At 41.9% G+C, this 12289-nt stretch overlaps 1 protein-coding gene across 1 annotated transcript in view; it reads left to right on the forward strand.

Annotated features, from left to right (window-relative positions):
* APBA3 (amyloid beta precursor protein binding family A member 3) overlaps positions 1-12289 on the forward strand; it is a 29723-nt gene that overhangs the window by 16556 nt on the left and 878 nt on the right. The window contains exons 4-10 of the mRNA XM_063455948.1: positions 3151-3305; positions 3439-3525; positions 4347-4508; positions 7524-7679; positions 11400-11612; positions 11873-11992; positions 12084-12224. Coding sequence (XP_063312018.1) covers positions 3151-3305; positions 3439-3525; positions 4347-4508; positions 7524-7679; positions 11400-11612; positions 11873-11992; positions 12084-12224 — 1034 coding nt within the window. The remainder of the gene's footprint in view (positions 1-3150; positions 3306-3438; positions 3526-4346; positions 4509-7523; positions 7680-11399; positions 11613-11872; positions 11993-12083; positions 12225-12289) is intronic.

Here is a 12289-nt window from a genome sequence, read left to right on the forward strand (position 1 = left end):
GGAATGATGGAAAACAAACGGGTGTAGCAACATAAAACAAACATTTAAAGGAAACCTGGAGATTGGGAAATCCAGGGACGAACTATAGGAATGAACCCAGAAATCCCAGCATAAGGAAAACCAGACAGACTAGAAAACCAAAAAAACAAGGAAAACTAAGCAAGAATAGCAAAAAGAGTACTGGATACCAGAAACCAAGTCCAAACATCAGAACAGCGCAGAGCAGATCAAGACAACATTCAGCTTGTCACAATACTCCCTTCTTTTTTTATACCAACTTACATCTACATATATTTACCTTCAATCAACTTACACATTGTCAGGATATTTATATCGGCAGACATTTTGTGCTAAGATAGAAATTAAAAGTGTATATTGCCAGAGTCACTCAGAACAGAGCAGACTCCATTTTGGATTTCAGGCAAGACAGACACAACATTTCTTTCCTTGCTTTCAGTAACACTAGCCACTAGCCTGAGCTAAGGAATGCATTATATAAACAAGCCAAATGATAAGCAATGAAGCAGGGGGATGGAATGCTCTGTTTAAATATCAATAGAATAGAAATAATTTTAAACACAGACACTAGTGACAGAGAAGACTTAGTAATTAATTTTACTTTCTAAATTTTACAAGGTCCCATTGTAAGTAAGGGGTGAAATTGAGTTTAGACATGTCAATTCTAGAAATTACGATCAAAGTCGTAGCCACAAAGACTGAGGCAAACGCTTTGAACTGACAGCAAATTTAAGTTATGGTAGTCATTTTAGATAAGCCAAATGACGTCAAAATCGTCATCCGGAAAAGTTAACTCTTTCCTGGATAGGAAGGTCTACTGAGGCGAGACTGCCCTCTATGGACGAATAATCTAAATTGCAATCTGCAGGTTGACCACACCTTCAGTATCCTATTGGCCTTATCAACTAATGACGTACAGAATCTAGTCCTTTAAAAGTTAGGACAAAGGGAAGAGAGAGGTTAGTTTTGGGCATTCAGATTCGGACATTCAGAGCGATTCAGGAGACTCAACTCCCAAACTCTCTTGGACACAACTCAAGAAACACTCCTTGACACTTAGAATTTTACCATTACTTTCTAACCAACATCACTTTTCTCTATTACTTGCACACCTCCATACAACCAATCATACTCGCATTCAAGTTCTTGGGACTACCTACTCATCTGATGAGAACATCTACATAACTGGTAATTATGCTGTTTTTATTTAATTAAAATCTAATAGCATGATATATGACTGGATAAATCACGGTCAGATTTCAATATTTAGAAATCTTAGTTAACTAAAGAATATATAGTTATAAACATTCCATTCTGCAGGTGGAATTAAGAATAATTATATATTATTGTGATATTATCATGTGTTGGCATACCGCTGTTTTTATCCAGGTGTATTGATTTGCTCTAAAATAAGAAGATATCTTTTTAGGCAAATTAAAATTAGGCTTATAAAATCTGTAGATTATTCTTATTGGATGGTTCCAGGAAATGATTAATGAGCTGGTTTGAATGTTATTTAATTGAAAAATTACATGAGAATAGGATATTATATGCCTAGGAGGATCTAGCCAGCATTGAAAGGGCTACTCAGTTGATCTAACTGTTAGCCAAGGTTTTATGGCTTTTCGCTGGAAGTTTAGCTTTCTGTGTCTGTGAAGTACCCCCATAAATCTTGCAAGTCTTGACAGTTGATGCTGTTAGCCATTGGATTGTTTTACCATTGGATTGCATACTTGTGTTATACTGAATGTTCACTCATTATCATGATGCCTAATATTATTATTATTTTATTTGTCACAATAAATTATATCTATTTTTATAACAAATTGCGATTTTATTTGTATGGAATACATTTCACTTACATGATAACGATCTCTAAGATCTAAGAGAATTGAAATAGTGGGCAATTCTCAACTGTATAATATTATCATAAATATCCCCACAACATGTGCAGAAAAACACTGCACCAACCAGATGGTTTCTGTGGAACCATCTGATTTGGAGAATAACCTGCTATTTTTGCGTAGGTGCCTGTAGGATTGTCCGTATAAACGGCAACATTTTACATTGCAGGGTAAAAACAAAATGGAAATTGCACCTAGACCACTTCATTACCTACAGTGTCCCTTTAGCATTAGGCTTGCTATAGTAAAGTCTCTTTGCTCCGAGTTATCATTATTCTCATTTACATTGCACTTTATAAACTAAATTGCATATTGATGCACTAATGGAATGTAAGTCCTACAGCAACATACATGTCCAACCCTCAATGCATCATGCCTCAACTCTATTATTTATACTGATGACTATGCTCCCATGCAGTAGCCACTGTTATGTCTATTAAAGTCAATGGTGACTAGATTGAAATTTGAATTGAAATTTATGACATTTGCAGGTCAGTTCTACCGAGTGGAAAATTAATCTCCTGAACTACACATTTATTTATTTTTGGCGATGCAAATTATAGGAAAAACTAAATTCATGATCTTTTACTTGCATCGTGCATATGAACCTTTTGCATTGAATGGTTAACATTTGTGAAATCAGATCTTCTCCCATAATTCTCCTTCTAGCACGGGTGACTTATGCATCAGTTTATACACCACTTGGTTTACGGTTTTGTGAACCAGGGTGTGTTTTACAGGGTTGTTCACTAAATTTGAATTCAAAGTGAATTTTGACTTGAGGCAAAAATAACTGAATTGGACGCAAAGCTGATTTTTTTTTTTTTTTATAAATTTTTATTTTTTATTGGCTAGTTTGACCTGTGCGAGTTGAGCTCATGCCCCGTCTGTGGCTCGCCTCTCCATCAAGGAGGAAGGGAAATCTTTCGAAACTGCACTTAATACATACACACGTGGCAGGAACAAAATTGATTCAAGCAACCTAGAACATAGAGTTCTCGGCTGGTTATTGACAACCAAGGTGGGCTGTCTTTAGCAGCAGCAATCTTAATATATCAAAGCAACCGTATCCCACTAATCTGCATGAAACTGTAAACGGGAGACGCCCACATTTTTTGCTCAGGGTCCTTGATCTAAGTCAAGATGGAGGATATTTTATTGTATATTTAAATATTTTTATTTAACAATTCTATAATGTTAATGGTAAGTGTGGTTCTCTTTTTCTTAGTTCCAGTGGTGCCTGGTCCATGTGAACCAGAAGATTTGTTGGATGGGGTAATTTTTGGTGCCAAATACTTGGGTTCTACCCAGCTGCAATATGAGAAAAACCCAGCAACAAACACTCGGATGAGACAGGCCCAGGAGGCAGTGGACAGGGTGAAGGTATGAGAGCAGAATGCATGATAAAAATGAAAAGCAATGCATGAGATGCCACCAGCAGATGGTGTATTGGTACTGCTAAAGGAAAGAAATGCAGAACCCCTATTAAAAATCACTTTCTTCTTAAATATTCCAGGCACCAGAAGGGGAGTCTCAGCCGATGACCGAGGTTGATGTAATGGTGTCGACACAAAGAGTTAAAGTGCTGACTGCAGATTCTCAGGTCAGATCTTTTCAGCAGTATTCATTTTATATACATTTTTAATGTATTCATGGGGAACAGCGGCTTTTATGTTCCCACTAATTGACAACCATTAAAAAAAATATTATGAAATTCAATATTTGCTTTGGGCATACATTACTCACCATTCTGCTATTCAGACTACGAGGTAGAGATGATTTGTCATTTAAACTACTCTTTCAAAAGATTCACTTAAACAAAACAAGAAAAAACAAACTCAACATTGTTGTTTGTGTTTGGTTTTTTTCTCTTCTGTGGTTTAATTATTTAAAGAGGAATAAGCAATGTGTAACTCAATTGTGCTGATTACGTAGTTTAAATAAACTGTGTTTTGTTTACCCTTTTAAGTTAAGGGTTATCGCATTCCTCTGTAAAAGTTAAGTGGCTTCTGTTAGCGCAGTTCTACGTTTTGTACTGCACAGTGAGTTATGTATAAAAGGTGCTGTGTCCTGAAAAGTGATCTAAAGTACTGAAAGTGGGGCTGCCAACATGGAAACCAGTGCAACAGGCTGGCACATTATATTTGCAATACCACCCCCTTTTGCCATGTTTGTGCTACTGGACAGGACAAACTTTGCAGACTTTGCAGGGTGCAGTGGAGTGGGGATTATGGATCCAGTCAACTTTGGTGCTAAGGCAGAGAGATTTTTACTGGTAGTGTGAGATGATGCAATACAATCCCCCAATTATAACATGCTTGGAGTCTGAGAAATATTCTGTGCAGATTGTGTTTTAGACGTACTCAGACATACTTTATCCATTACTAGAAACCATGCTTTGTATCAACATTCTGTATGTTACAGGAAGCTTTGATGGATCACCCATTACAAACAATCTCATACACTGCCGATATTGGAAGTATTGTGGTTATTATGGCACGCAGGAAATCTCCCCGTAGCCAGGAGCAGCCCTCTGGCCAAAAGAGGTCACAAAGGATGCTGTGCCATGTCTTCCAGTCTGCTGACGTGAGTGATTTAAAGGTCAAAACCGTAATGAGGCACAAGCCAAACAGGTCTTCTGCTCACCTCTATTCATATTCTTTTCTAATTAACCTTAGTTGTTGATCTTGGAGATATTGAGACAGTGTAGTGTCTGTCATAGTAATTTGCATGTGAGGCTACCAATCCCTGTTTGTGGCAACAAGGCAAAATATCCCATAACCATTCAGTGACTTGAGAAGACTTAGAAATAGTTAAATATAGACAAAAATAGCAGATATTTTTCATACATGTTTCCAGATTTTCATTTATTTTTCATTTAACTAATTTCTTGGTCAACTAAAGGAACACAAACCTGTATTCCGGACCCTAGAGTGTTAAAAACACCATCTAGCCCTCCCTTAATATAGCAAAATCTTACTTTTATTCAAGTCTGCAGCTGCTGCCTCTGCCCCTAATATGTCTACTTGACTGACCTCGTCAGAAGTGATTCTCTAACCCACAGTGTTTCCCATAGGATTGGCTGAGACTGTCAATGAGGCAGATCAGGGGCAGAGCTAGCACCAGCCAAACACAACCCTGGCCAATCAGCATCTCCCCGTAGAGATGCATTGAAACAATGCATCTCTGTGCGGAAAGTTCAGTGTCTCTATGCACTTGAACTTGAACCAGTGAGCAAGAGCAATAGCAAGAGAGAGAGAGATAGATATCTATTATTTTTATTTTTTTTTTTTTTTTTTTTTTTTTTAAATTCTTTATTTTTGTTGAGGCAAGTGATTATAGGGGTACAGAAAAAAGAGAGGGGGACTTTCAAGAGTTGTACAGGATAGGGTCGTCACAACAGATTGTCAAAGTCTCCTATGATGATCAACCTCATTTTATATATAATAACATGCTCTGGCTAAATAATGTTATCTCTCGCTTTAATACTCTAATCTCTCGCGTTAATACTGTTATTTCTCGCTCTAATGTAAGTATCTCTCGCTTTAATACTGCTATTTCTCGCTACAATACTGTTATTTCTCGCTGTAATACTGTTATTTCTCGCTTTAATACTGTGATTTCTCGCTTTAATACTGTTATCTCCCTTTTTAATACTGTTATCTCTCGCTTCAATACAGTTATAATGCTGGTAAAAACAAAACTAAACATATGTGAGTATCATCGTGTTGGAGCATATTTTCACTCTTATTACGCTAGTACAAGCATGTATATTGCAAATTCTGCAGTTGTTGTGCAGTTAGTAAGTTACAAGCGCTTCCCTGGGTCCAGATCAGCTAGCAATGCCTCCCACTACCCAAGAAAAAGACACTACAGTGCTATCTAGTGAAGTACAGATCCCCACCTTCCCGTCTAGTAGCTGGTAAATAACGAGGTACAGAGCACCCCCTTTATGCTGGCAGTCTCTTTTATGTGGACAGTGTTATATGCTTGCCGTTGTCCTTGCTGCAGTCACGATCATATTCCACCGTTTGCTCTGGTAGGAGTAGCAGTAGTGGGGCGCCGGGTTATCCAGTGGGTTGTGGATCTTTGATGTGCCCATTTGCTTGCAGCCTTGTGGATGTTGTCCGCCCGTTCCGCTTTGCAGCTTGGTGGGTATTGGTGCTGTGGGTCTCAGTGCCGATAAAAGGGTAAGGCATCTTTGCCGCTTGTGGATCACATGGGTCTCTTCATTTTCGGGTGTCCCCTGTGGGTGTTTTGCAGCCCAGTTGTAGGTAAGACGTTAGTTGGCGATGCATTCCCATCAGGGGTGGCTGTGAGTGATGAGCCTTCCTGTGCTTGGTAGCTGTAGTGGAGGCTTGTTGCTTGCCACAGCAGATTGCAGACTAGCTGGTTCCCGGAGGTCGCATGGCTCCCTTCTGGCTCGGAGAGAACGCATGCCCGCCCTCTGGCCTCTGTTCTTCTGTCAGTCGCCATTTTAGGTGAGGCGTTTGGGCCACGAGGCTGGGTGGCAATGTAGCGGTGGTTTGCCATATGGACCGGGATGACCCCCACCGGTCCAAGGGGGGGGGACGGGGCAGCGGAGCGCCGACCGGAGAACTGGGAGAGCGGCCGTCTCACCCCAGCTCAAGCCTTCCTAGGCCGCAGACCTCAATCAGGTTACTTTGAATCCGGATCGGAACTTGAGGGGTATCCCCGTGTTCAGCTTCAGCTAGTGAGTACTGTGGGTCCAAAGTTAGGGCTGTAGCTGTGATCGGATCGCCGTTAGCACCGATATTTCGGTTCTGGTGCAGGAGCTCAGACGACAGGCGTCTGATCCGGTCGGCGGTCAGGCCCCGCCCCCTATTTTTATTTTTTTTTTTATTTTTTTTTAAGATATTGTTTGGCTTTTGGAATATGTGAGTCATTTGCATTTACGCGTCCAGTGATCAAATCAGGACATATTTTTAAGATACAATTATACTGACTAACCTGTTTATACTGGTAATAAACTCCAAATAATTGCTCAACATATGTAGATATAAAACCATAATGACATTGTTAATCAGTGAAAGATATGCATGTTATGTTTCTAGTACAATGTTACATATCCATTTAAAGAACACTAAGTTATTGATTGGCCATATTGAATGTCCGATTTCCCTGCAATCATATCTATAGTTACTAAAATGTTTTGGCTAGTGCGTAACACAAGGAGGCTTACGTGATAGAACAGAGCTGGGCTTGTGTGATATTATGCTCCATGTTTTATTTTGTGCCTCGGTAAATTGCTTAAAAATAACCCTCCCCACCCTGTTACCCGTCACCTAATTGGCTGTGTTTGGGAACACTTTACCTAAGCAGGTTGACCTTTAGTAATGACTTTGACACGCTCGGCTCATCAGCATAAGGATGGAGTGACTTCTTCTATAGTACATCACTTATACGTAACAGTTTATTAAACACCCGATTGCCAAGATGTGTTTATAGCAGGGTTAGAGAATTTTCAGAATCATGTATTTTTGCCTACATTTTGTTTGCAATTTGGATATCAATCAACTCTAATTTTTGATTTAGTCTCTTCTACATATACTACCTGACAGTCCTAATTCCATCCACTAGGCTCAGATGATTGCCCAGGCCATTGGTCAAGCTTTTGGATTGGCCTATCAGAACTTCCTGCTTTCAGAAGGCGGGCAGCCAGTCACTTCAGGAGCTACAGAACAATTGTACAATGCTGACCTGGCTTACTTCAGCAAAAGGGACAACTGCAGAGAGGTGAGTGTCCATCTGCTCCCCATCCCTCCAATCTAAATCTGTGTCTTTAATCCACTTTAAAGTGTTACTCTTTTTGAATATTCTGTGTTTTTTTTTAAATCTGAAAGAGCAAGCGAAGAAAAGCTAATCACTATCTGTCGCCAGCGCTCTGTGCGTGCTGACGACAAATGTGAAATATGCACAGAATTGCAATATAATTAAGAAGGTAGGCACACTAATTGAATAACATAAGGATATATCAGTAGAATCAAAATATCCAAACCGGATGCTCACTCAAAGGTCCTATTCCCCCAAGGACCTAAACTATTGATAGATAATGCCAAATGAGGAGCACAACCATAGAGACAAAAAAATTACTTTATTAGTTGGTTCCAGTACACTAGGTATCCCAAGTTTATACCAAGCAGCATTAGCAATAATGTCAAAACAATGCTCAATACAAAAAAGCATACAAAGCATACAAGGTATACAATAATCACATTGTATTCATGGAAAACAACCAAAAAAGTACAATAATGCTATTGTGTGCATTAAGTGTGCAATAGCTGCTGGTATCACAATTAAAACTACCATTATCATTGTTAAGCACCTTATATACACTGTTCTGTTTTGGCCTTCTGCCCCAGACAACATACCTGGGGCCAGGGATCCGTTCTCCACCGGGCCCCTGGGCGACCTGGGAGCTCCAGCTACTAAAGGGGACATAGTGAACCTCCTGAAAAATATGCGCTCCTGGTTTCACGCCGATATGGCAATACTGCAAGAAGACAAGTCGGTGGTCACTGACCGGGTGACAGTCACAGAAGAGGACTTATCTACAGTCATTCAACGCCAAACCGACACAAGCACACAGGTCCAGAAAGTCCAGGCCTCCTGCAGGACAGACTGGACATGCTTGACGACGCACAGCATCTAAATAATATAAAAATAAGGGGCATAGCCAAATAAATTGATGACAGAGAGCTTCCCCACTTTCTCTGAAGGCTACTCTCGGCAATTCTGCATCCCAGGGAAACTGCTATATTTACACTAGGGTTAATCCAGCCAGTAGTGGCTGTCTCGCTGACAGCTGCTAGAGGCGCTTCTGCGATTCTTACTGTGAAAATCAGTGAGAAGACACTGGAGGGGGCGGGGCCTGATCTCAGAGCAGTCGCACGATACCAAAGCTACTGCTCCTGGCGGCGGTATTTATCGATTTAAAACCCGCACCAAGCGACTACTGACCCGATGCCAGCCGCTGGAGGCAGGGGGAAAGCAAGCCCTACTTACTGATGCCACACATGCAGTCCCTCGAGCCGAAATCACCCAAGCGGCCTTCAAGCATGGCTGGGGTGGGGGAGACGGCCGCTCTCCCGCCGCAGCAAAGAGAGGAGCTTTCCAGCAGGGATACCCGGTCCCCACCGACAAGCAACAAGTTCTCGCCTACACTTTCACTTCGCGCAAAGATTCGGGCTCAACGCAAGACGGACCTAGCACACAGGCCACAACACAAAGGGCGCCTACATATGCAGACCCCGGCGAAGACATGATTGAGCGCTCCCTCCGATGCATAGACGAGGTCTTCCAGCGCTTCTGGGAGAGACTGGAGCAGCACATGGCACTACAGTGGCCAGGGTATGTGTGGGAGGTGAGGGAGGCCAAGGAGAAAGGGCTGAGCGAGCCCCGCTTGGGCAGATTCCGACCTGGAGCACACGCCACCCAGGCTCCCTGCCTACCTGGGCCGAAGGCCAAATGGGGTATACCCCCACAGCATCTCCCACGACACCGGAGGACCACCCGCCGCTGGTGGCGTATGACCATCGGGGCCCTCCACAGCGCCCATAAAGGGAAAGACCCGGCTGCACAGCATACCCGGGTCTGTGGCACACAGATGCAGATAATCCAAAAGGCCTGGGGCTGGAGCGGGGTCCGCCACGGCCCACGCAACACTGCCACCATCGGCAGAGCCGCTGGGCACCTCTCCGACTGGAGCACACAGCTACACCATTCCACAAGCCTGAGCGGACTACAGGATGACCAAGCGCTTGCATCACAGCTGCTAACTACGGGAATCGGATGATACTGAGACTACTCCTGTGCCCTGGGGTCAGCTCAGGAGGTGACAGCGGACACACACCCACACCCCATAGGACATTCGATTAAGAGCTTGCTCCAAGTTCCTGTTAGACTATACCCCCCGGCCTCCGAGCATCGGAGGGGAGTGACAGGTTTACGCTGAATCTGGGACTGATCAATCTGCCAGCCGTAAATGTAAAATTGCCGCTAAAAACCTCTATACTCTATAATTTTCTTGGCCACTGACCTTACCTGCTGTGTTCACTGAAGGGGGGAGCAGGACTTAACAAGACTATGCAGCTTAACAAGGGTTCTGCCGGTAGGCATCAGTGTGGTAGAACAATGTCCTCGTTATATGACAGACCAACTTTATTACACCTGCATCTTAAAGAAGTGCAGAACGTACGCTTGGATAACCAGCTAGGTTTATTAACCATTGTTACCCATGCATGCTTTAATTTTGTTTTACGCCCTGATCCTACCACAGCGCACACAGTATTTCTTGGCTCAGCCTGTGGTCAACTTGGCATGTTTCTGCCATGTGAGAGTATCGCATGTTTTCGATAGAGGCTTAGGTACCTTATTTACACTCTAAGACTACAGACCCTAACCACATTAGCCTGTTTAAATACCTAGCATAGTATACCCTCGGTACCTGTATTGCTACCAGACCAGCTTAGGTAACACTGCGACAATTTTACCTAACAGTTATGAACGTGTTAAAAATGTACTTAAAACTAGAGGGACCTGGCACCCAGACCACTTCATTGAGTGCCTGGGTGCCTATAGTGGTCCTTTAAACTTTTTCATGCACCTCAACAATTGTTGCTATACAGTAATCAGCCACAACATTTAAACACACTGACAGGTAAAGGGAATAACATTGATTATATTGTTACAATGGCAGTTGTCAAGGGGTTGGATATATTGGGCAACATGTGAATAGTCTGTTCTTTAATTTAATGTGTTGGAAGCAGGAAAAATGGGCAAGATCTGAGTGACTTTAACATTCACCATTTGGCCCTTGTCAAACAACTGGTCATTTCCCTGTGCAATTTTCACACCGAGGCCCCGTGGTTGCTAGTTGCGCCTCTGCTCGACGCATCAGGGCTGTTTTGACAGTACAAGGTGGGCCTACACGATATTAGGCAGGTGACTTTAATGTTATGGCTGATCAGTGTATGACATTGCTGTCATAGTGTTTTAAATTGTTATCCTATACCCAGTACAGATTTCTTAATTCCACCATCTACATTCCCACCTTAGTTGTCATTCTCAAATGTACATAATTAATTATTTATATTATTCCAGTTGAAGGGGGATTTCTTAAGGGAAGATGAGCCTTTCATTTATATTAAAGGACAACTGTAAATGATAGTATTTTTCAAATCATGTATATTGATTTATTTTTATTTTTGACTAAATCTCATTTTTTGATCTGGCTGAGCAGCCATGTTGCATTAGATTCTTTTATCTGATCAATTGCTGTTCAATCTAACTTGCCTGCCAGGTTCACACTCTCAGCAGCAGGTAAGTTAGGTTGAAACTACATATATAAAGCACAGTATTTATTTCTATTTATTTGGGTCCTGTAACCCATCAACACCCTTCTTTATGATTATGTAGTCCTTTTATGTAAACTCATTCAGCTTGTTCCTCTTGCAGGTATATATCCAGAAGCAGCGTGGAGAGGTTCTTGGTGTAGCTGTAGTGGAGTCAGGTTGGGGATCTTTGCTTCCAACTGTGGTTATTGCAAACCTGATGCATGGGGGACCAGCAGAGCGCAGCGGTGAACTCAGCATTGGGGATCACGTGACCAGTATTAATGGAACCAGCCTGGTGGGACTGCCCCTTTCTACATCACAAGGGCTGATCAGGGTAAGATGCCAAGGAAGTACTTAAAGTAGAAGAGATCATGAGATTGGGATCGAGATAGTAAGATAATAAATAGTATGCGCAAACGAGTTAAAATGCAATTAACCTTTTGCAAAGAAGGGACCAATAAAAAAATTTGATAAGCATTGAGGTGAGGATTTTAGAAGGGGAAAAAAAAAATTATGGGTGAAAAGAGGAAAAAAAAAAGACTGTTGTTGGGCATGGAATATAAAGGAATTTTAAAGCAAACTGATATTCTCTAGGAGCTGAAAGGCCAGTCTGAAGTGGTTTTGAATATAGTCCGTTGCCCACCTGTTATTACCGCAATCATTCACAGACCTGATGCCAGTCACCCGTTGGGTTTTTGTGTGGAAGATGGAGTGGTGAGTGTGAAAAGTCAGAACTTCTGGTAACAATGTTACAATATTAACATATTGATGCAGATGTATATTGATAACTCTTGTATTAACACAGATCTGCAGCCTAGTGCGTGGGGGTATTGCTGAGCGTGGGGGAATCAGAGTTGGCCATCGCATTATCGAGATAAACGGTCAAAGTGTTGTGGCCACATCCCACGAGAAAATTATTCAGACTCTACTAGATGCTACAGGGGAGGTAAGAATGCATTGAAAAGGTCAATGTAAAGCAGCTGGACAATGTATGTCGTAGTAAAACACCAT

Source organism: Pelobates fuscus, chromosome 5, assembly GCF_036172605.1.
Source record: "Pelobates fuscus isolate aPelFus1 chromosome 5, aPelFus1.pri, whole genome shotgun sequence".
NCBI classification, from domain to species: Eukaryota; Metazoa; Chordata; class Amphibia; order Anura; family Pelobatidae; genus Pelobates; species Pelobates fuscus.